This window comes from Phoenix dactylifera, chromosome 2 (genome assembly GCF_051530095.1).
Source record: "Phoenix dactylifera cultivar Ajwa chromosome 2, Ajwa_hap1_PhDact_Kaust_v1.1, whole genome shotgun sequence".
Classification (NCBI taxonomy): Eukaryota; Viridiplantae; Streptophyta; class Magnoliopsida; order Arecales; family Arecaceae; genus Phoenix; species Phoenix dactylifera.
The window spans coordinates 55,595,629-55,618,235 of NC_143191.1; the positions used below are offsets into that span (position 1 = coordinate 55,595,629).

Consider the following 22,607-nt stretch of genomic DNA (forward strand, 5'->3'; position numbering starts at 1 on the left):
GAATATTATCATGATGCTCTATTCTGCAGCATGTCATGTAGCATATAGCAGAATCATAATATGACATGCTGAACTTGCGTAACTTAGGTTGTGGAATAAGTTCGTGCTCGCTCTGCAATATTATTTTCATTATATGGGGCCATCTTCATCTTTTTCCTCAAAGTATTGTATTCTTACGGGACAGAATTCTGATAGCTTGGCATTCTTTATATGTTTTATATCCCAGACAGAAAGCAGGATCATACTGATGATTTCTGCTGATATAACTAATTTTGGATATAAAACAGGTATGTGCATGCAGACTTGCATGGCGCTTCAAGTACGGTGATCAAGAATTACAAACCAGATAGTCCAATACCACCACTGACATTAAATCAAGCTGGCTGTTTTACTGTGAGTACAATGTTACTTTCTAAAAGTCTGAAATGTTTTCTTCTCGAGATAGTTTTACTGAGCAAAATCTAATTCCATATGGCGTAATATAACAATTGCCTTTGTGCTTCACTATATTCTAGGTTGTGGGTTTAGATTTTTCTAAAACATGTTCTTATTTGCAGGTGTGTCACAGTCAGGCATGGGACTCAAAGATTGTAACAAGTGCTTGGTGGGTGTACCCCCATCAAGTTAGTAAAACAGCTCCCTCTGGGGAATATCTTACAGTTGGTAGTTTCATGATTCGTGGTAAAAAGAATTTCCTTCCTCCTCACCCCCTAGTTATGGGTTTTGGCATTCTATTTCGTTTGGATGAGAGCTCTTTGGCATCCCATCTGAATGAAAGGAGGGTAAGAGGTGAAGATGAAGGTCTGCAAGAAATGGAAGGAGCATCTCATAAAGAGCATAATGTTTCTGATTCCGATGAAGAAATTTTGGATGATGCTGGCACAAGTAAGGAATTGGGTCATCTTTCCAGATTGAACACAGATAATTCTAAGGTGGATCCTGATAGCACCTCTACAATTGATAATGCTTCTGGAGTTTTACCTCCTAATCCTAATATTGCTAACCCATCTGAAGAGCTTGTTGGAGACAAAGAAGGCCAGCAGAAAAATTTGCATGGTGGAAGTTTATCTGATACTGATGAAGAAAGTGAACCTTCTGGTTCATCCCAACTTGTTGTTCTCATTGATGAGGCTCTTGGCCTTGGTCCTGCTAAACTATCTGGTAAAGGTGCTGGGCTTGATGCTTATAAATCAAATTCAATGGAGGATCATGAGCGTGAAGGGAAAAAAGGTACTGTAAGAGAGAAGCCTTACGTATCAAAGGCAGAAAGACGTAAACTCAAGAAAGGCCAGAATAATAGTAGCGATAGTGTAAATAGCTCACATAAAAAAGAAGAGGGCAATGAATGTGCTCCATCAGGTTCTCAGCTAGATAAAAATAATGAGAATATGAAGCCAGCTAAGCAAAAGATCACCCGTGGGCAGAAGGGCAAACTTAAGAAGATTAAGGAAAAGTATGCAGAACAGGATGAAGAAGAAAGGAGAATTCGTATGGCGTTACTTGCAGTGAGTACATAACATCAAATTTATTTTGATTTGTTAAGGAGACTTGATTTTTCTTCCCTTTTTCAACTGTTTTTTCCCCAGTTCTGGTTCTGATTGTCTTTTAATAAATTCAGTCTGCTGGTAAAGCTCCCAAAAAAGAAAAGGACTCACAAGATCAAGACGGAGGAGCTGGCAAAATTACCAGATCAGGGACTGGTACTTTACTAACATTTCGTTCGCAGTAAATTTAATTAACACATGGTTCCTCTGAAAATTGATATTAATTGGAGCATGTATCCTGACAAATATTTTACTTGAATCATTCATATTCTTTATGCTTAAGAATATGAGTATGGGCGGATCAATTGAATAGATTTAATGTAGTCAGATTATGCTTTGTGCATAGCTGGGGCATATCTGTTATACTTGTTTCTATTAGTATAGTCTTACAAATATTAATATTACACAGATGGTTATATGCATGCATGCTGGAGTGATGCGCATCTTGGGTCTATTTGGATATTCCTTTAAGATTGGGCTGAAAATTCTGTAGGAATCAGACCTGTTTGCCCATCTAGCTTGCATCTTCTAAGGGTCTTCCCAAAGCCCAGCCTTTGGGCTGCAGAAAGAAAAAAAAAGATCCATTCTTTCCACAGAATTTGAGCTGGGAGGTGTTTGGTTGATAGAGCCATGCTTAAATGGGTGGCCCAGTCCATGAATCCTGCAGGATTTTCAGCTCAATCCTGGAGGAATATTCGAACAGCCCTTTCATGTTATCTTGCCACCTTTTCCTCGTATTTATTTTCTTGTTAATAGCATCAGAAGCTTCTCTATATATTCTGATATTATGACTGTTTAAAATATCTGATGCAAAGGGATCTACTTCCTCATCCATTAATGCAAATATGCACATTAACATCATATGTATTTTCATTTTCCTCTTGTCGCGGCACGGTTCTTGGCACATGCATATCTGTTTAACAATTCAGGTTAAAATTTAACTTTGTTTTTTGAATGCAGTTTTGTTGCATTTTCATTTTTGATGGTTGCATTTCATTTTTGACGAACAACATTTGAGGCCATCTTCTGAAACTTACTTTTTGGATATATCAGGTCAGCATGACTCCTCCAAAATTTGTTATAAATGCAAAAAGTCTGGTCACCTTTCTCGGGATTGTCCAGAAACTATTTTGGAAACTGATCAATCGCAGGGTATAGTGAATAAGCATGCCAATGGTGATGTCTTTGAAGATCTGGATGCAGAATTGGATAAAACTACAAGTGAGATGGATAGGATTTCTATTGAGGAGAGTGGAATCCATGAGATAGGGGAAGAAGAGAGGGCCAAATTAAATGATTTAGATTATCTTACAGGCAATCCCCTTCTAGATGATATCTTACTGTATGCAATACCTGTCTGTGGCCCCTATAATGCATTGCAGACATACAAATACCGTGTCAAAATAACTCCAGGCACCGCAAAGAAAGGAAAAGGTATCTTCCTCATCATTTGTGAATTACTGGGAAGCCATGAAAGTAAAAGTTGCCACTGTCTCATTAGTCCTATAATATTCATCATTTCTAGAAGGATCTTATTATTAGCAATCAACTTTTTTTTGGTTCAGATTGGCAATAGTTTATCACTGAGCTGTTATACATTAGAAGTCTCATAAATTTTATTTCTTTTATTTATTGATTTACTTGTATGTCAAGTTGATAGTGTAAGCTGCGTAATATATGATTGATTCACTTGTATCTATGCCTTGTCAGAAGCCCAAACTAGGCCAAAATATTTGACTCTTTTCTGTGCTACTGTTGAAACACATTAATATGGATTTTCTTCAGTTTAACTCAGATTACTCTCTGAGTATCATAAGTTTTGGGGGCACTGAAAAATCTAAAGCTCAATCATTCCTTATCAAGATGTTCCTCATGCATCTAGCCACTATTCTCTAGGGCAGGTGATTTATTTGCATGGTCGATGTCTCATGGTATAAAATCTTGTTTTCCTTTCAGAAGACAAACAATATTTCATTAAACATTTTATCCACAAACTGATGGCTTCACTATAGTTGCTGGTTGCTGAAATCATGAAATGTAATGTTTGTGGAGGATCAACCCTGTTTTTAGTTGGATTTGTTTAATTTCTGAAATCGTGAAATGTAATATGTGTTTGTGATGAGGGCCAATTCAAGAATATCAAATGAAGTCAAACGTGAATCATAGATGCATATAAAGTTTCCAAGTGCAAGTCAAAGTGTTCATTTTTTTAATGGACATCTTTGGAAGAGGAGGAATCAAGATGGTATCTGTAAACAGCTTCAACATCTTGATCTCATAAAATGTTATGTTGGAAAATGATGCAAAACTAACGAGTTAGGCTTCTGTATTCAACATTGTTGGCTAGATGCTTAGATATGATCATACTGGTGAGTGATGCACATAGATATTCAATTGCAATTGAGTGTTGATAATGTATATCAAGAAACAAATGAAAATAATTTCAAAATTTGTCTGGTATCCTTGTTCAAACTTGTATCCATCAACAATAAATGGCTACTTATTTCAATTTTTGTGCATTTCTATATGCTTCATTAATCTTGCTTTGTTGACATTGTAAGTTACTTTGTCACTAGATATGATATCTGCTGTTTCAGGGGATATTTAGAGCCTGTAAATCATGCTCAAATCCAGGCATGCCTTGGTTCACAGTTATAGTGAAAATGGTTTATTTTTGCATGAGAACTCTCTCTCTCTCTCTCTCTCTCACACACACACACACACACACACACATGTGCACGTGCACTTGTGTGTTGGTGTGCATATGCAGTTAATTTGATAATTTAATCATGTATGCAATTAGTTCACCATTTTACATATTTGATATACTGATTGAAATGTCTTTGCCTCAGCTGCCAAAACTGCAATGAACTTGTTTATGCATATGCCTGAAGTGACAAACCGTGAAAAAGAACTATTGAAAGCTTGCACGGAGCCAGAATTGGTGGCTGCAATTGTTGGCAATGCAAAGATTACAGCACCAGGTCTAACTCAGTTAAAGCAAAAACAGAAAAAAGGTAAAAAATCCGGCAAGGATAATTAGCAAAGGTTGAAAGGTCTTGGTCGGAGATTATTCACTTGTAGCAAGGTAACTATGTTGCCAGTTCTTTTGCTGCTAAGCTCATATTTTTACCAAATTTAAAATACTAATAGTAAAAGGATTGCATCTTAAATGGTCGTAGTTGCAAATCTTGTGGATGTAAAGAAGTTTTGGAGTTCCATTCATAAATACATGTTTGCGAACGAGTGCATGTTTCTGTTTAATAACTTACGAACTAGTTATGTGCGGATTAGAGGGTGGCTCTTAGCAAGCTGAGAAACCCTATTGACAGCAACCCTCATTCTCATTAGATGTGTATCTTTCAGAAATGGGGACGATAGAATTTTGAAACGGATTACTCTATAAACTCGAGGTGTCTTTCATTAGGTGGTTCTCATTTCTTTCCTAAGTTCGAAAAAATTCAGAAAGTCTCAACTCTCTAGGTTCTTTAAAATTCTTTAAGAATCTGCCAGGAATTGCTTGGGAGCATGATAGCCGCTTTAGCTCAGGCAGCATATGGATCATTTGTCAATTGATGTACCAGAGCAATCCTTGATCTGAATGGTTTGTATAACGTCTTCTGCTGGGATGGATTCGTGTATGCCGGTCAATCATTGTGCTCAACCAAAAACTACAATATGGGTCTATCTCAGAACGTTATTGAGCCATTGTCAGATGCTTAGATGGTTGTTGTCCTGATCTCCCGTGCTTGTAACAGAAGGAGATCCCCGCCCTAGTTTCAAGCTGAGCAACTGTTCCTCTCATCAGTCATTCTGATCCGGCTAGAGCTTTGTCTTCAGCTGGATGGGGAGCCAATGGCCGTTTGAAGTGGGTAAATTGGTTAGGGATGGAAAAGTTTTTTTTCCGGTTCTAGTGAACATACACACGAACGTGAAATCTGGCCAAGGAAGAAGAATGGTGTCACACACTTGGAAGGTGGAAAAAGGAGTTTCATTAGTGACAATTGGTGTGCATTTTGCCATGATACATGTGATTAACTCCGTAGGGAGCAGTCAATATCTCCCGTATCAAAGGCCAGTGTGTATACAATGGTTAAAACTAGGATAGTTGAAAACAAACGATGTGGTTATATAAACCTTTTTAAGTGCAAGTTGGATTACCCGTGCTATTTAGTGCTGAAGCAGAAGAAATAAAAATATGAGCATCTATGGTCACACAGGAGATAAAAATATCTATCTACAGAGGAGATAGGTATACCCACATAAGGAGGTCCTCTATAGAAGGCTGATGCTTTCCATCATTATTGTGCACTTGATCTATCAGCCTGTGCAGGGCTGCAGGATCTTAACCTCCCTTTCTGGCGACCATAATATACAACTCAGAATGCTATAATATGGTTTAACTCTTATTATATTTGATCAACAACCACATTTCTATATTATTATCAAAAGCTTGTTTTCTTAGGATGTCCCTAATATACTAGAAAATCATGCTATTTCATATACATATATATATATATATATATTGAAATTACTAATCATGGCCACTGCAGCAATTTCTAGTTCATTTTTTCTTTCATTCTTATACTCAATTGTTTTCATTTTTGAACTTGCTCTATTTAACAACAAAACACCTCCTAAAAGAATTTTAATTTTAAAATTCAAAAATTTAAATTTATCCAAAACCTACAATTGCAGCCTTAAATGAAAATATGAGACTGATAGCTACTCTCTGCTTTGTCCAGTAACTTCTCATGATCTTATCAACACCATTTATACAACATTGCGGAGGATGTTTCCTAGCATTTCAACAATATTAGCATAAAAATACAAAAGCAAGAATTGATGATAACAACTATGTCTGACAAAAAGTATCTCCGTAGAAGCCTATGGAAGAAAGAGTAGCAGCAGCATGCTAAAATTACTCGTTCCATTTTTACACCTCTACCAGTGGGATCCTGCTATGTCTAGATCCTTGATGGGTACAATTGGCATGAAGGGGTCTACAATCACCTCAAGTACGAGAAGCCACTCTGCATAAAAAGTGGGAAAAGTTCGATTACTTGGAGCTGAAACTCAAGGTAGACAGTGTTATTTGAGACAATTATAATAAAGCACGATGGTAATTATCAAGCCTTATATTATATGCATCTAAATGGAGGCACAATTTGTGCAAAGCTCTCCATTCGCCACATGAGAGCTAGTATCAATGATGGCGATATTAATATGCTCGGCCATCATTAAAGCTTATTGTTTAACATGCAATGGATATCAATGATGCTGGTATTAATATGCTTAACCATCATTAAAATTTATTGCTTAATGTGTCATAGAAATTTAGCTATTGAAACCTTATACTTATTATAATTTGTTATATTGTCACATTGCATTTCAAAAACAATTGGAAAGAGAGAGAAAATTGTTCCCCGTGCATCCCATGAGGCGATGTTAATGATGCCAGTATTAGTGATGGAAATTTTTGCACGGAGGCTTTGCTTGAACAAAGTTCTTCATTTGCTCTGTGGATGCCAGTATTAATGACAGAAAATTTTGCTTCACAATCATTAAAGTTCATTGCTTAACATGCAATAGAAACTTGGCTATTGAAGCCTTCTACACATTATAATTTATTACATTGCATTTCAAGAACTATTGGGAAAAACAGAAAAAATCGTATCCCATGTATCGTGTAGGTTATATGCTAGTAAACAACTATGTGGGATTCTTTTTATAAAACCTTGCTTCTAAGCAGAACTAAGATTAGGAATACCATAAAGTGCCTCAGTTGAGAAAAGTCTAGATAATTATGATTATGATGGTAAAGCTGCCTTTTTACTACTTCTCAATCTCTGTTTCAGAAAAGTGTCTTCATAGACATGGCTTTTAGTAGTAATAAGAAGCTTCCATTAGAACCTTCTTGAAAACAGCCAAGCAATCAAGAGAACATGAAAGAGTCAAACTTGTATACCTTTAGCCTGTCACCAGGCTGCAGGACTGTCGCAACATCTGAAACAAGGTTATAAATTATCTGGCTAACATGGAGAGGGCCAATAACTCCACCTATGTCAATAAAGGCACCATATGGTTTCAGGCCCTGAACAATTCCAGTGACAACTGACCCTATTCCAATATGAGCTTTATTGATTGCCACAGCCTTGCAATTACTGAGAACAAGCCAAGACTGTTCTTTATCAACCTCCACAAATTTCAGAGGCAGTTTCTTGTTGATGAGTTCTCTTGCAGTTGATATCTAGTTGGCACATCAAGTCCAAGAATCAGAAACAAGTAGTACTAGATCAGACTAGTGCAAGTAAACTTTATTGACAAAGAGTGCCACTTTGCCAAAAAATAGAGGCTGATGTCTACAAGATCTATATATTCTATAATATCAACAGAATCGGGAAAAGATATTGATTTATTAGCTAATGTTGTGCTATTACTCACAAGCAACACAGTGAAACTTCTCCTTGCTTTTCTTTAAAAATAACGAGATTGTTCTTGGAAATGGTTGTTAAGTGAAACAACCTAGGTGTTCAACTAAGTTGCACCAATAAATTAGAATATGCAGATATCAGGTTACAACAACCACCATTGAAATATGTGAAAATGGTACAAACCATGAAGGCCCTCCATGATGACCACCACACCTCCTTTATTTTGCCCAACAACCTGCAGTTCATAAAAGCATGTGATCATTAAAAGGCAGGCATGAAGGGCAAAACAGTATTATAAGTTGACCTCACTAAAAATCATAATTAGAGGCAAATATTGAGTTCCAAATTTCAATAGATCTGTTCCATGAGCTGATAATTGGATGCAATTTATGAGTAGGTTTTCATTTTTTGGAAGGGAAATTAACTAACTCAGTGATCCTTCCTAACAAATCCAAGACAACATGGCTACATGTATTAGTAGGAGATATGTAAAATATTTTAATACAATAAAGCAAGGAGGAAGAAGAGGGTCTGTAGGAGGAAGAAGAGGGTCTGAAGGAGTCATTCAACCACAATTTTGGCATCACTCAAGTTTACAGATGACAGACGACCCATGGATTATCAAACTTTTATAAATTCTACCAGTCCATAAATGAATCTAATAAATTAGCTCATGCCCTTGCATACAGAATTTTGTAGCACATACTCACCTAGAAGGATTAAGAACTATATCCAAAGAAAACTAATCCTAAACTTTTGGTTCTTTAATAGAGTGAAAAAAATATATCAAGGGGACTCCTGCAAGCAGTTTCCTTTGCCATATTTCTGGTGTATAACATCGCATCAGTCCTAAAGAATGTTTGACTGCATCATAGTCCAGATACCAGATTCTAAGGTGCAACATCAACATAGGTCCCCCCTCCAGTAATGGTTGTGCCTGCAGTGCAACATCCACACAAGAACCTTGCCCTCAAGCATGTAGAACTCTTCAAAACTCTAAATTTAACCTAAAATTATATAAAAGCCAACGGACATAAATAATTAGAACTGTTATTTGACTCCGCACATGAACCTTTTGCCACACAACCACTTGATAAAAAAACTTTTAGCCGTCCATCCAATTGTCTTCAAAATGTTTAAAATAGTTCATTTTGCAGATTAGCAGCACCTATTCATGATTGCTCAAAACTTTCTTTCCCTTTTATCAATCTTTCCATTCATAAACATTGCTAACACTTATTAGTTTCCAATTTCAAAGGAAATATTGGGCCTTAGATACAGGAAGCTTCTATCATGATACCACACTAACTCCTCAATTTCATAAAGACGTGGAGCTTTCCTTAATAAATTGTGACTTATACAGTGTTGTACTCTGCAGACAATTTTTACGCAATGTGTTTGCCTTAAAGAAACATACTTTCTTGCTCTACCACCTGAATCTCCTCCACTTTTACTTTTTTGCAACCATAAGCTAGATAGGTTGTCAGAAACTTGAATGAACCTCAACCCACTGAAGATTTATGTTATTTACATAAGCAATTTACCTTGATCAATCTATTTTTGGTCACCTCAATTAATGGTATGCTACAATATGAGCTTTTTCAAATTACAGTTTGCTGCTTTAGCACTCGCACCTGTGTTTCTTTGATCCCCCATTCTCTATTCAACTGCTCAAACCAAACCCAAGCATTCCGTTTATATTGATTTACATTAATCCTTCAGTAACAGCACTTCCTGCTTACTCCAGTTTCATCAATTATTATAATTTAAATAGTAGAATTGAAGAAACATAAGTATATTCTGTCCTTGGTTCCACATGCTACACATGATTTGCAGTTGGAGGATTTTAATTATATGTTTTCAGTGACTCTTGCATATTTTTATTTGGATAATACAGCCAATTCAAGATAGGCATTTGATGAAAGAAGAAGAAAAGGAGGCTCTTTGATTACCTAGAGAGGCTTTGCTCCATTAACACGAATTAATGAAATGAATTTGTAAATGTTTGTTTGAATGCGAATATTAATAAGAAATTGAGGAGAATTTTAGTAGAAACTTTGAAGGAATATAAATGTAAAGGGCAAGCTTGAGATTCAAGTTTGTTTAAGATTCAAAACCTAATGTGTTATGCAGCTCAAAACAATTCTTGATGCAAAAGCAAGAGACCTTGGTATATGAAGCTTAAATAGCAACACATTTAGACAGAGATAAAGCGATAAAATCCTCCATGGCTTCTGAATACAAATGAACAGCAGCAATATGAGACAAAGTTGGCATTTGGAGAGTCTTATCTTGATCCCTTATGGCTATTTGCAATGCTGCAAGCCTTCAGTATTGCTTTTCCAATATTACTTTTCCAATAAAAACATGAGAAATATAGAGGCAAATACAGGAAACAGAGTCAATCATGCAATAGTAGTAAGAATACTCTGAAACTAAAAACATCAAATCTTCCTGGGAGTGGATCAGCTAAAGTTGATAGAAAAAAGGACCAGAGACTAATATCATACATGAGACCTAATCAGCAGATCCATGTTTGCCAAGAAAAGGGCCAACATAGAAATCATTAGATGGAGACAACTAGATGTGGTACATGATCCACACCTTACCTGTGACAACAGCATCTTGGAGCTGCTGGCACCTTTCCCATGCAAGATCGCATCAAATTGATCGTAGACTTAAAATCAAACGATCATCTACTGCATTCTCACCAATTACAACAAACTCATCTTCTAATCCGGGATATATGCCTGCCTCTGCCACATGTGAAACTTTATAAATAGATGCTTCTTGAATAGGCAGGCATGCAGATGAGTTTGCTACAATGTCCACAAGAGCACCATTATCATCTGTCATAAAGACAGTTCCTTTAACCTTGGGGGAGAAAAAAAAATGGAAAAATAGTTGGATCTCATGTGCTGCAAAGAATTATAATAACCCGCAAGTATTAAATAGCTGACTTAATAATATCGATAGAATCACAACAGACTGAAATTAGTAGTTGTACAGAAAAGAAAAGGGCCCAAAATCCAAACATTTAGGCCTAAACTAGAGAGAAAAACAACAATAACATCATCAGATTGTCACATAAGTCGTATAATTTGGTTAAAAGAAAGCATGAAAAGATGTATAGCTTTGTATATTGCTAAATTTAATAAAAAATGCATCCAGGTTTAATAATTCACTTCAAGTTGACACAGAAAAGTTGTCAGTCTAGATGACAAGTTATAAAATCAATTAGCGCCTAGCAATTTAAGATGGCTAGTCGATGACCAAATTACGTCTTGTCAAAATTACAAATCCAATGATATCAGACTAAACCACATTCTATCAAAGTAACAGGCTAGCATTTAAGCTCCAAACATGACCAAATCATGTTAAATACGCGAAATTACAGAAAGAGAGAGAGAGAGAGAGAGGATATGTCGAACCTTGGGACCAACTTGGGCTCGGACCCGTCGTGCTTGTCAAAGGCGGCGAGGAAATCGTCGAGGGTGAAGAAGACACCGTCCATGGGATCGACGAGGCACCTTTCTCGCGCCTCCCGGAATAGCTACTTGAGCCTCACCCGCTCCCGGGTATGGGCTTTGGAGATGGTCACAGCCGCGATGACCACCAGCGACGCAGAGAAGGGGTTCCTCCGTTGGGATCTCGAAGTAGACAAGGGCTTGGAGAGAGGGAAGGCGGCGGAGGAGGGGAATAGAGGCGGCTGCTTCACACCGAAGAACAGCGTCGATAGGGCGGCCATTTCCGACGGCCGAGCGAAGGGAAGAAGACGAGGGAACGAGAGGTCTACTGGAAAAATTAGTTTAAGCTCCCTTATTGCGCATTAAATTACATCAAGCATACTGCACGCGTGCACGACACGTGAGAAAACGTTACCGGATCCGAACCACGCAACTGGTTTAATTTACCCGCTGCGTGAACTCGGCAGATGCGTCGCCGTTTTACTGTAATTATCCAGGCAAATTACTAGTATTATTAGATAAAACTTTTTCCGCGGTCTACAGGCGTTTTCACATATAAGACCCTATCACGTTACACGTATGAGTATCTAAAATAAAATAGAGGCGCTTTTACATATAAACCACCGTATAATACTATTTTCACATATAAGCATGTTAAATAAACCGCCTCGTCCGCTTATTTATAGCGGAATCGCCTCTCTCTCTCTCGAAGCATCTCCAAAACCCTAGAAAAAAGTTCCCGGGGTATCGGCGCCTCGATCTTGGTAATCGGATCATATGATCGGAGCAAACCTAGTTCCAGTTGATTCGAATACGATTTGCGAATCATTGATTCATCCCTTTGTCTCATAATTCTTTCTCTTTTGATCTTGGTTCAGCCGAGGGGAAATGGTCGTCATCGAGCCGGAAGAGAGCAAAGAAGCGCCGGAGAGCCGGCCGGAGCCGAGAGGTCCGGAGGCTTCGGTGGCCCCATCAGAGGAAGGAGCCGGCAGCGAGGACGAAGCTTTTGAGGACGCGCTGACGGACGAGCAGTTGAAGGAGGTCCGATCTCGCTTATTTTTACTTTGATCTGTTTTTATGAATTTTGGATTCTTGTAGATGTGGAAGTCTTTTTTCCCGTGGTTTAAAGTTTAGATTTTTATATGTAATCCGTTGTTAGTACCTGAAATTTGCCTTCTAATTTGTACATAAGATTCTTTATCAATTATGAATTTTGTGGGGTCCTACGAAGGAGTGTTATTTAGGTTTTAAAAAAAAGGTAGGCGATGGACTCGAAAACCAAATGCCATGTTCTTATCTGATGATAAAAGGGATCCAATTTTTTATACAAAAGAGAAATGATCATTGTAATTTCTCTGGTGCACTAAACTTGATGGGATGATCCATGAGTTGGGAAATACCTCCCATAATTTAGGAAAAAATATCTGGGTTATTGGAAACTCGTCCCTAATTGTTTGCAATGGGAACCATATTTCAAACGTTTGGGCTGAATTCTCTTGTTTATATTGGGTGATTTGGGATTTTGCTATAGATAACTGTATAAATTCTGTTGATTTCATTTTTATAGTTATGTTGGTTTTAATCTTGAAGTTTCCGAAATACATTTATTTTTCATGAATTTTGCACTAGCTTTGCCTTACATTGCCTACAACAGTCCTATCTCTGCTAGAATAGTTTTATACATATTACAAAACATATTCGATGCGTGAGTTTCGAATGATACTTTTTTAAACCAACAACTTTGAATTTTACTCGAAAACTCTGAAATTCCTATATGGCGGAAGATATCAATATCTAACCATAATCATAAACAATGGACATTCTCTTATTTATTTGCATTGGGCTTTCCTGCCACATCTTCTACGCCAGAAAATTTCATTTTGTCACTTTTCACCACTGGCATGTCTCATGGTCTATGTTTAGATTCTTTAATCACATATTGGCAGCCTCTGTTGTTTCCTGCAAAGTTCTCATGTCATCTGTAGTCTATTTTCCTATGCAACTCAATCCTTTGTGGTTTTTCAATATCTTCTTCGCATGTTAAAATTTCTTAGCATCATTTCGCATTTTATGCTTATTATTTCCCAATAGTTTAACGCTTACCATATTGAGTTTTTCAGGCTTATGGGATGAGGATTACAGAAGAGCTAGATATAGATGTAAAATCTTATAGGATCAGTTTTCTATAGGAGGAAATTTTTAGTTTTCACTGTAACCTAAAGTATACAAGGATAGTGAATCCTCCCCTTCCAAGATGCATAATACTTGCACAAACAAAATATTGGTTTGAGTTGTTCAGATATATAATCTGCTTTGCCTTTCATTTATTTCAAGCATGGGTTCTCACATTTGTCACTATATCACATCACATAAGTTCTATTCATACTATTTTGGTAGTAATGTATGCTACGAAGCTTTTTAGCTTCTTTTCAGAATACATTGCATTAAATCATCCTTTCCTTGTGAAGCAGAAAGCTCTAAATCAAGCAAATGATGCAAAAGAAGAAGGAAATAAACTTTTTAAGGCTGGGCAGTATGAAAATGCCCTAATGCAATATGAACTTGCGTTGCAAATTGCCTCTGAAGTGCCTTCATCTGAAGTTTGTTCCATATGTCATGCAAACCGCGGCGTATGCTTCCTGAAATTGGTAGGCCATTTTTTCCCCGACATTTTTTCATGGAAAATTTCATATTATTAATTCTGTCTTCTATTCCCAACTTTGAAGATCCACGTATTTAATATCTTAGTGAATCTTATATGAATAAAACCCAGATTTCTGGAAACAAAACTTGATTAATATACTAGAGTCTCCATATCTACTAAATAGTCATAATATTCAGTACAAGTTCTTCTAAAAGCTGCCTGGCTTTTTTTTCTGTGGTCTTTTTTTTTTGTTTTTTTAATGTTTCCATATGTGTCAGCTTCCTTGGTGATATATCCAATTTTTAACTATAACTTTATTTTTCAACCTTCAATGCTACAGAACACTAAATTGTCTCTGTAGTTCTTGGTCTAAAGATGCTTCTAAACTTTATTTGGAAACCTTTGCATGCCTTTTTTTAAGTCGAAGTACCATGTATGCATGAAGGAATTTATATTGGAAGATATTGCATGGTGTCCTGCCATGTTTATGTTTTCAGGAAATGTTTATAATTATTCTTCTAGAATTCTTTGAAAGATGATTTTGCAATGAAGCTTGCTCACATCGTTTTTGTATAAACATTCATTTTTTCTTATTGTAATGGTTGATCGAACTATCATTCTTGCACGGGCTTTATGATTGCCTTATTATGGAATTTAATCATATGTTTGTTTTTAATGGTAAGCCTTTGTTCTTATATATTCCCTTTAACCAAATATATTCATGTAATTTTGAAGATGTCTTTGCTTCCGCCTTTTAAACCCTTTATAATTTGGTCATCTATGACTAGTTCTAAGCATATGCTGTATCCTCTAGCAAGATTTTGTCAGGCACAGGTCTCATTGTATTGTATACTATAGGATAGCACGGGTTGGATTAAACAGACCTGCAATGCTCACCCTGATTTAAGGACCTGTTGGTTCAGGTCAGAGTCAGCATTTATACTCTTTTTAACTTTTTATTTAGGATGATTCCGGTTGCCTGATATCCTCAAAAACTTAAAGAATGTGGAGTTTGGGCTGATCTGATATACACACTTTTAGACTCTAGATAAGCTGCAATTTTTTTTGTCCCCTAGTTATCCAAAATTTCTTATAATTTTTGTCAAAGATTATATAAAAATATTTGTTCCAATCATCCTTGCTTAGTTAAAACACTGACTCCGCTCAATTACCCTAGAATTTCTGGCATTCCTTCTTATGGTATGTGGGTGCTTCTAAGTTGTTTTTTTTTTTTTGAGAAATTGGGAGGGTGAACAGCCCACCCAGAATTCATTGAGGAAATGAAATCCAAGATACACGTCTAAGAGTTGGCCCTATCCATGATGAATGACTGGCACCTGAATGCTGAGATGATACTTAATGGGATGGTTTTAGTGTGAACTGAAAATTGACCTCCTCTCTAAGTTTTGGTTTCCATCGTTTTCAGCAGAAACTTGACTGCTTTCAGTTGACTTTCAGTGGTTTTGGCCAGTTCATCCACAGTTGTCTGAAAATGGTGGTGGAAGTTCTTTCATTTTAGAATTTTATATTGGTGTATACCATGATACTTTTGTCACCCTATCCTTGCGTCTAAGTTGACCTATACCTAATCTAGATTCAGCTTATGGTGGGTCGGGCATTAATCTTGTAGCATTGACCTCATTTGAAAGATCTGATAAATCTATGCTATGTGCAAATGCAACCCACCCTAGAAGGAAAATAGGTTGGTGCCATTCTACCCAATAAGTTATGAAGTGTTTATAACCAGACCTATCTCACCCACTTGCTCCATTATTCATTCAGCTTGTATTTCTTTTCTTTCTGGTACTTCATTCAGCAAGTATTTCAGCTTGATTTTTTTGTCATTGAAGCATTCAATTTTCTTCAGGAAAAATTTAATGACACTATCAAGGAATGCACAAAAGCATTGGAGTTGAATCCTTCATATATAAAAGCACTGCTCAGAAGAGCGGAGGCACATGAAAAGCTTGAACGCTATGAAGAAGCTATTGCAGGTATGGTTAAATGTTTATTTATATATTCTGTTGAAGATTTACTTTGCTGTCATTCATTTTGTTATATAATTTGTTTTCTGTTTCTTTATAAGTTTTTCCTCCAATATATCAGTCACCACTTATTTTGGTAAAAGCTCTGGAGAGAATTGGAAAGTTGCCTAATGGTTCTAATGGATGGATTCTTAAATTGTGGTACTTATCTTGTAAAATTTTCTTGCAGACTGGAAAAAAGTCATGGAGTTAGATCCTTCAAATGATCAAGCTAGAAGGAACATAAGACGGTTAGAGCCTATTGCAGCAGAAAAACGAGAGAAGATGAAGGAAGAGATGATTGGTAAGCTCACATAACATGTATTTCCTTCTCTATATTTATAAACAATTTTTCTTATGCAAATAAAGATAAATTGGATTTCGATGTTTTTTCATTTGACTTTTTGACAAATTCTGATTTATATTTTGCTCTTATGGAATTTGTTGGTTAGTTCTGTCTTTTGTGATGGTGAAATAGGTTTGCAGACTCGTAGAAGACTAAATTTTAGAATTGTAATGTCTACTTATCGCCCTGCCTTCCTATTTTGTAGTCCTTTGTAAATCAAGGGAGATAGATTTTCACTCAACATGAATATGCATTAGGATCAGATATGCCAACCAAAAAATCTTGCTAGAATTAAATTTTCACTTGCATATGGTTTTTGATTCAATAGAAATATCGTTGAACATGCACCAAGTTCAAATATGCCAGCAGAATATCTCGCATTACAATTGTGCTACATCTTTACAACCATATAGCATTTGGTGAATTCTTGTGCTTCATCCATTATTGTTGGATGTCTTTCCTCTCAATTATAATTTGTCAGTCTCATAGTATGGCATATCAACTTTAATTTGACATTTAGAATGAAAGAATGAGATAAAACAATAGGAAACCCATTTTTCTCACTATTTCCATTTCAAGTCATGTCAAAGAGGAAGCTATGCTTCTTTTTACCCATCGAAGAATCTTTCATAGCATTTTTTTAAGATAACACCTTTTGACTCCTTGCAGGGAAGTTGAAGGAGATGGGAAATTCTGTTTTGGGACGTTTTGGAATGAACCTTGACAACTTTAAAGCTGTAAAAGATCCAAATACGGGTTCATACTCCATCCAATTTCAGCGCTAGGCAAGAAAGTTGGAAGTTGGAACACATAGCCAAAAGGAAAAAGATGTATATCGTTCTTATTGTTTGAATGTGAATTTGGACATCTGGTAATGCGGTGTTGGCTGCTTGTTCTATTTATACTGGACAATAGTCCATAGTTGTATCTCTTTCTGGATGAAACAGATCTTTTATGTGCTGTGATCAGTATTTCCTTTATTTCATGCTGTAGGTCTTCTGCTCGGATGAGGAGCAAGTGTGCTTGAGATGACAGAATGTATGAAATGAAATGGTGCGAAATTTCCCCAACCTTTTCATTTCTTAATAAAATGGTGTGAAGAACAAAGTGTTCTCGGGATGCTTGGCAAACGGACAATGCTTATTGGAAGTATATGGAATGATTCAAATTTAATATTCATGAATTTTAATCATATATTTTAGAAAGATTAAAAAGAACATCAACAGTAATTTTAGCTAGGAATGCTTGGCAGGTGAGGCATTGTTAAATCCCCAGATAGTTGGGACAATGCTTATTGGCTGAGAAGGATACACCAACCAGTAATCTCGATGAGTAAATGACTCTTGGATTATTGCTTACTAGTTAGTGATATATTGATGGTACCGAATTATGATCTTTTTGTGAAAGAAAAACATTATGGTCTTTGTGTACGTGCATCTGACTCTGCCTTCTTTTGGGGTTTCGTTAATCGAGATAAATTGCAATAATATCCTGATTCATATCTTATACTGTCAAGATAATATGAAGTGAGGGAGAGAAGAGGATGGGCTCCTATGAAAATCTCTGTCCCCAACCTCTCCTTGCAGGCCCAAAGCCCCCATCTCCATTTAACCCACAAAACCCAAAAGAGAATCCAGTTAAGAATAAAGTTGGGAGAGGAAACAAGAGGGCATGGCTAAAGTGTTGATGGTGGAACAACCCACCGGTCTGTCCCCACTCCTCTCCAATGGCACATTCCTGAACATTTAGGACTTGTTTGATTCACAAACATTTAGGACTTGTTTGATTCACGGAAAGAATTTTCTTACTGTAATATTTTTTTTAAAAAAAGTTGATTTTTGAGAATATTATGCCTAGGAAAATGGTTCTATTATGTTTAGTTGACTATAAAAAATGATATATTTGGTTGAGTATTTACTTTCTGAAATATCTATTATATCCTTAATTATCTATTGATTTTGATAGCTTAAGGGTAGTTTGGAAAAAAAATCTTAATTCCCAACAGGTGGAAAAGTAGCTTTTTCATATCCCTCATGGATTTTTATTTCTCATGGGAATACTACTTTCTTATCTTTCTTTTTTGAAAACTCTAACCAAATAAGAGATTTTTTTTGTTTTTTTTTTTGTTTTTTTTGCTTTAAAAAAGGGGAAGAGGGGAGGAAGGGACAAGCCCACCCCCGCATAGCAGCCTCCACTGGGCCCTCACCCTGCCAGGAGAATGTTCGATGCGGGCAGAAATGACCTTGTGTTGGGCACCCCGGCCGGTTTTACTCATACCCTCCCCATTCGTGGGCCCAGCTCGGTTACCCCTCTAGGCTCCGACACGAATACCACGTGTGAGTACGTCACACCTGGCACCACCGAGGCTACCAGTAGAGCGATAAGCCCTTCCATACCCTGTGTCCAAGTAGGGAGCATCCGGTCTCCACAATTTAATCGATGCCCGTGCGTTTCGAACTTGGAACCACTTGGTTGGAAGTAAGGCCACGCTCCCAGTAGACTACCACCTCAGTGGTGGTCTTTTTTGTTTTTTCATTGACTACACTTTTCTCTTTCTTTTCTCACGAACCAAACAAGACCCTGTGTTCAGGTGAAAGACTATTTCTCATGCAGTTGTTTTTCCTTTTCTTTAAAAGTATCCCATTGCAGTTGAATGGAATAATTTTTGTGGAGGTAAAGTTGAAAATATTCCTAGTTGTTTGTCGATGAAAGTTTATATTGAACCTGTGAAAATCGTCTGATATAATGTGAGAGTGTACAAGAGCTAAAAAAAAAATATGTCTTATTGTGATGTCCGGCTCAGGCCGGCTTAAGCCCAGGCCCGCTTATTAAAGCGGCGCCTCATCAGTTCGTGAAACGGGAGGGGGCACACGCCCTTGTGTTCGAAAACAGAGCATGCACCGCTCTCTCCCTCTCTCTCTCGTTCTCCCATCGACCGCCCCACCGAGCCACGCTGCTCTCCTCTGTCTCCCACGCCTTCTCCTCCTCTCGCGTGCCAAGTCATCTCTTTCTCTCTCCTTCGGTCGTTTATAGACTTATACCCCTTAGGAGTCTAGTCCATCCTAATTTTCTTAGTATCTGATGACAATTTTCATCAAAGTAGTTCTTGCTTTATAGATACTGCATTTGAAAGGGGACAGGAAGGACTTGGAATTTGTGAAGACAAGCCTAGCAGCTGAGGGATTCACTATTGCTGAATGAGTAACGGCAGTTTAAGTTACATGCAGAAATAGCTTCTGTGAGCACATACATATGGCAAGTTTCATATGCTTTCATCTATAACATTTCCGCCTAAGATAACTCTTCATTCAGGGTGTAATGTAGGTTGTAATAACTCTAAACTTCACCTAAAATGGCTGGCTGGAAGATATTATCTGGGTTCCTTAATTCTATATAAGTATTCAAGATCTACCTAGCGAATAACCGAGTGGGATTAAGCACATGCCCATACGAATCCTCACATACTTCCTCCATTTAAGCCTTGACATCCTCATCGGGCTAAGGGTTCAAATTCATTCAAATCTAATCACAAGTACCATGATCGGCCCATGATCAGCTCCAATAGATTCGTACTACAGTGTTCCTCAGTCCACATAGGTTATAAGTATTAGAAGTATGCCCTAGAAGCCAACGTGGCTGACGCATATTTGTAATCTGGGCATAAATTTGTAATTGGACACTTATTAATAAATAAGATTGGGCAATTTATTTTTCATTCATGTTTGTATGTGTCCATGAATCGTCCAAGAAATTAATAGATGATGACGCATAATTTCAAGGAGTTGAGAATTTGAGGCATGTGTCATTAGGGATTAATTTCTAAATGCTCCTGATCGATGGATCTATCACGAGGGACGGTGATCGATCTGCTGAGATTAGTGCACATATCACTTAGTCAGATGGACGAGTCTCGAGTCCACGGTGTAGAGACACTGGAGTGATTATGCAAATACTTGTTAGAGAACAAAGAACTTAGCATGACCAAAGATATTAGTCACATGGATGTCTATCCACTCGTCAGTGATTACTTATGCTGCAGTTGTATGACTGGTCCTTTGACCTGCGATGCCTCAGCTATTCACTATGAGGTTGCTGTAGTTTGACGAGCATGTGAACTTGGGCCCAAGGCATTCGGGTCCTTGTAGTGCGAATTGGCTGCAGTAGGTTAATTTGGGAATAGGGTTGCATCTAGATGGGATCTACCGACCTTGATAGATTAGGAGTGATCCTATGTGATTTATTAGACTGAGTTCGATAAATTCCTGGCCAGGTATTTTGGAAAAAGAGTTTTCCATATCTCGAACTGAAAGTTGTATAAATTTGACATATGACGGACGATGGGGTTTGATGAGATATCCATAACCTCCGTCACATCGGGATCCATGATAGAGGGACTGTATCATACGCTAACTGCACCAAGAGGTTCAGATATTCCATTCTGCTGGGTTGCCACCATATACTGCTAGGTGTCACTAGTGGATTGTGAGACTCGAAGGCATTCACTTGGTGATCAGTGAACCCTAAGAGTAGAACTGAAATCGTTTCAGTCTACTGAAAGGAGTTTCAGTGATATTAAGATGGAGATCTCAATATTTCTCACTACCAGTCAGAATAGAACCTACGGGATCACACACATAGAGGATTTAATTAGTCAGACTATCATAATTGTGATTTGAAATCATAATAGAAATCAATCATCAATATGATTGGTGATTGAATTAACCCACTAAGTGTTAGTGAGTTAATGGAAGAAGAATTAAGTGGAATTGATTGCAATTGGATTGCAATTGGGCTGATTTAATGAGCCAAATCAAATTGGGTTCGACCCAAATTGATTTGGATTCATGATTGGGTCAATTTGATTAAACCAAGATTTGTGCGGATTTTAAATACCACATGTCGTTGTAGGATGAATATGACTTAAGTCATGTTCACACTATGCGGACTTTAAAGTCCACATGGCGTCGTAGGATGCATGCTCCCAAATCAATTAATTCTCCTAATGAGATTAGAAATCCTAATATGATTAGAAAATTAATCAATTGATTATATAGACACATGTCATGCATCTATGAGCACAAGGATTGGACACTTGGCATTAATCCAAGGGTGGGTTATAGTCCCATACTCCTAATAAGATTAGGAGGAGCCCTAAACCCAATCTATAAAAGGGTAGCAAGGGAGAAGTTATGAATTAATTCTCTCCTCTTTCTCTCCACGCCTCCTCTTCTTTCTTTCTCCTTCTCCACGGCAGCAAGGGGTCTTCATCCTCCTCTTCTTCCACGGTAGCAAGGCAAGGAAGATCCACGTGCAAGGTTCCTCCTTCCTCTTCCTCCATCGCGAGCAAGGTTGAAGAAGAAATGGTTCTTCTTTAAGGAGGTATATTGTAAATTTTTATCTTCTAATCTATATGATAGTCATGAGAGGTCTTTGCAAGGAGCTAGCACTCCGGTAAGACCCTATCTCAGATGATTAGATCCTCGTGTGGATACCTGTAGAGGCCGGACAATTGTGTAGCTCAAACAGAAACCTAGATAGATCATCAGACTGCGGTATTCTTCACCTGCAGAATTTTTGAAGATAAGATCATCAAATTAATTTATTCTGATTTTAGTTTCAGTTTTATGAATCTTAATCAACCTTTCTCAGATCCTAATCTCCCCTCCCTAATGAATTCAAAGATCTTCTGGATTTGGATCCAGAAAATTTTTTGAATTCTACGATCCGAGGCGCGTTCATGCAATGAATGACATTCCGTTCGAATTCCGCTGCGAACGTCGCATCGAACGGGACGTAACTCAGCAGTGGTATCAGAGCCATGGTTCTAGGAAGCATGATTAGAACCTAAGGATTGATTACCATATTTTTTGTTGCCCAGTAGATACAACCCAAGAGGGGGGGTGAATTGGGTCTTTTAAAACTTTTATGCTACTTCTAAAACTTTTTGATTAACTATGCTAAGTTGTATAGATGCACAGTGAAAGTTAAACTTAGCAAGGGTTTGATGTATAGACTTCGACTTGATTAAATATGCTTGCAACTAAAGGATGTGCGGATAAGAATTAAGCAAGCAATTTATCTAAGTAAGTAAGTGTGTTAGTTAGACAATAACTAGAGGCATTACAAACACAAAGGACATATAGTGGTT

General features: G+C 37.3%; 3 protein-coding genes across 7 annotated transcripts in view; 2 read left to right on the forward strand and 1 right to left on the reverse strand.

The window, feature by feature from the left end:
- EMB1441 (zinc knuckle (CCHC-type) family protein) overlaps window positions 1-6,855 on the forward strand; it is a 23,149-nt gene extending 16,294 nt beyond the window's left edge. The window contains exons 10-15 of one of the 2 annotated variants that reach the window (XM_039121558.2): window positions 288-393; window positions 558-1,505; window positions 1,619-1,700; window positions 2,598-2,978; window positions 4,397-4,632; window positions 6,290-6,855. In XM_039121558.2, the coding sequence (XP_038977486.1) occupies window positions 288-393; window positions 558-1,505; window positions 1,619-1,700; window positions 2,598-2,978; window positions 4,397-4,587 (1,708 nt within the window). In that variant the 3' untranslated portion in view covers window positions 4,588-4,632; window positions 6,290-6,855. Of the gene's footprint in view, window positions 1-287; window positions 394-557; window positions 1,506-1,618; window positions 1,701-2,597; window positions 2,979-4,396; window positions 4,788-6,289 lie in introns of those variants that run through there. The other variant, XM_039121557.2, reaches the window with a different exon arrangement.
- Window positions 6,453-12,072, reverse strand: LOC120108034 (small ribosomal subunit protein bS1c-like). Of its 4 annotated transcripts, none has more exons than XM_088717063.1 (4): window positions 11,410-11,993; window positions 8,162-8,213; window positions 7,513-7,794; window positions 6,453-6,577 (listed from the first exon to the last, which is right to left on the reverse strand). In XM_088717063.1, exons 1-4 carry the CDS (start codon window positions 11,490-11,492, stop codon window positions 6,554-6,556), a joined length of 441 nt encoding a protein of 146 aa, XP_088573189.1. In that variant the 5' UTR covers window positions 11,493-11,993; the 3' UTR covers window positions 6,453-6,553. The 4 variants fall into 4 exon arrangements, with proteins under 4 accessions (XP_088573189.1, XP_088573188.1, XP_088573187.1 ...); XM_088717062.1 differs by having other exon boundaries at window positions 6,478-6,577; window positions 7,505-7,794; window positions 11,410-12,072; XM_088717061.1 differs by lacking the exon at window positions 6,453-6,577 and having other exon boundaries at window positions 6,967-7,794.
- A 10-nt stretch (window positions 12,073-12,082) lies between these two features.
- On the forward strand, window positions 12,083-17,444 carry TPR1 (Tetratricopeptide repeat (TPR)-like superfamily protein). Its single transcript, XM_008803538.6, has 6 exons — window positions 12,083-12,209; window positions 12,324-12,486; window positions 13,917-14,093; window positions 15,957-16,083; window positions 16,304-16,417; window positions 17,129-17,444. Exons 2-6 carry the CDS (start codon window positions 12,334-12,336, stop codon window positions 17,242-17,244), a joined length of 687 nt encoding a protein of 228 aa, XP_008801760.3. The 5' UTR covers window positions 12,083-12,209; window positions 12,324-12,333; the 3' UTR covers window positions 17,245-17,444.
- Window positions 17,445-22,607: the final 5,163 nt, after the last annotated feature.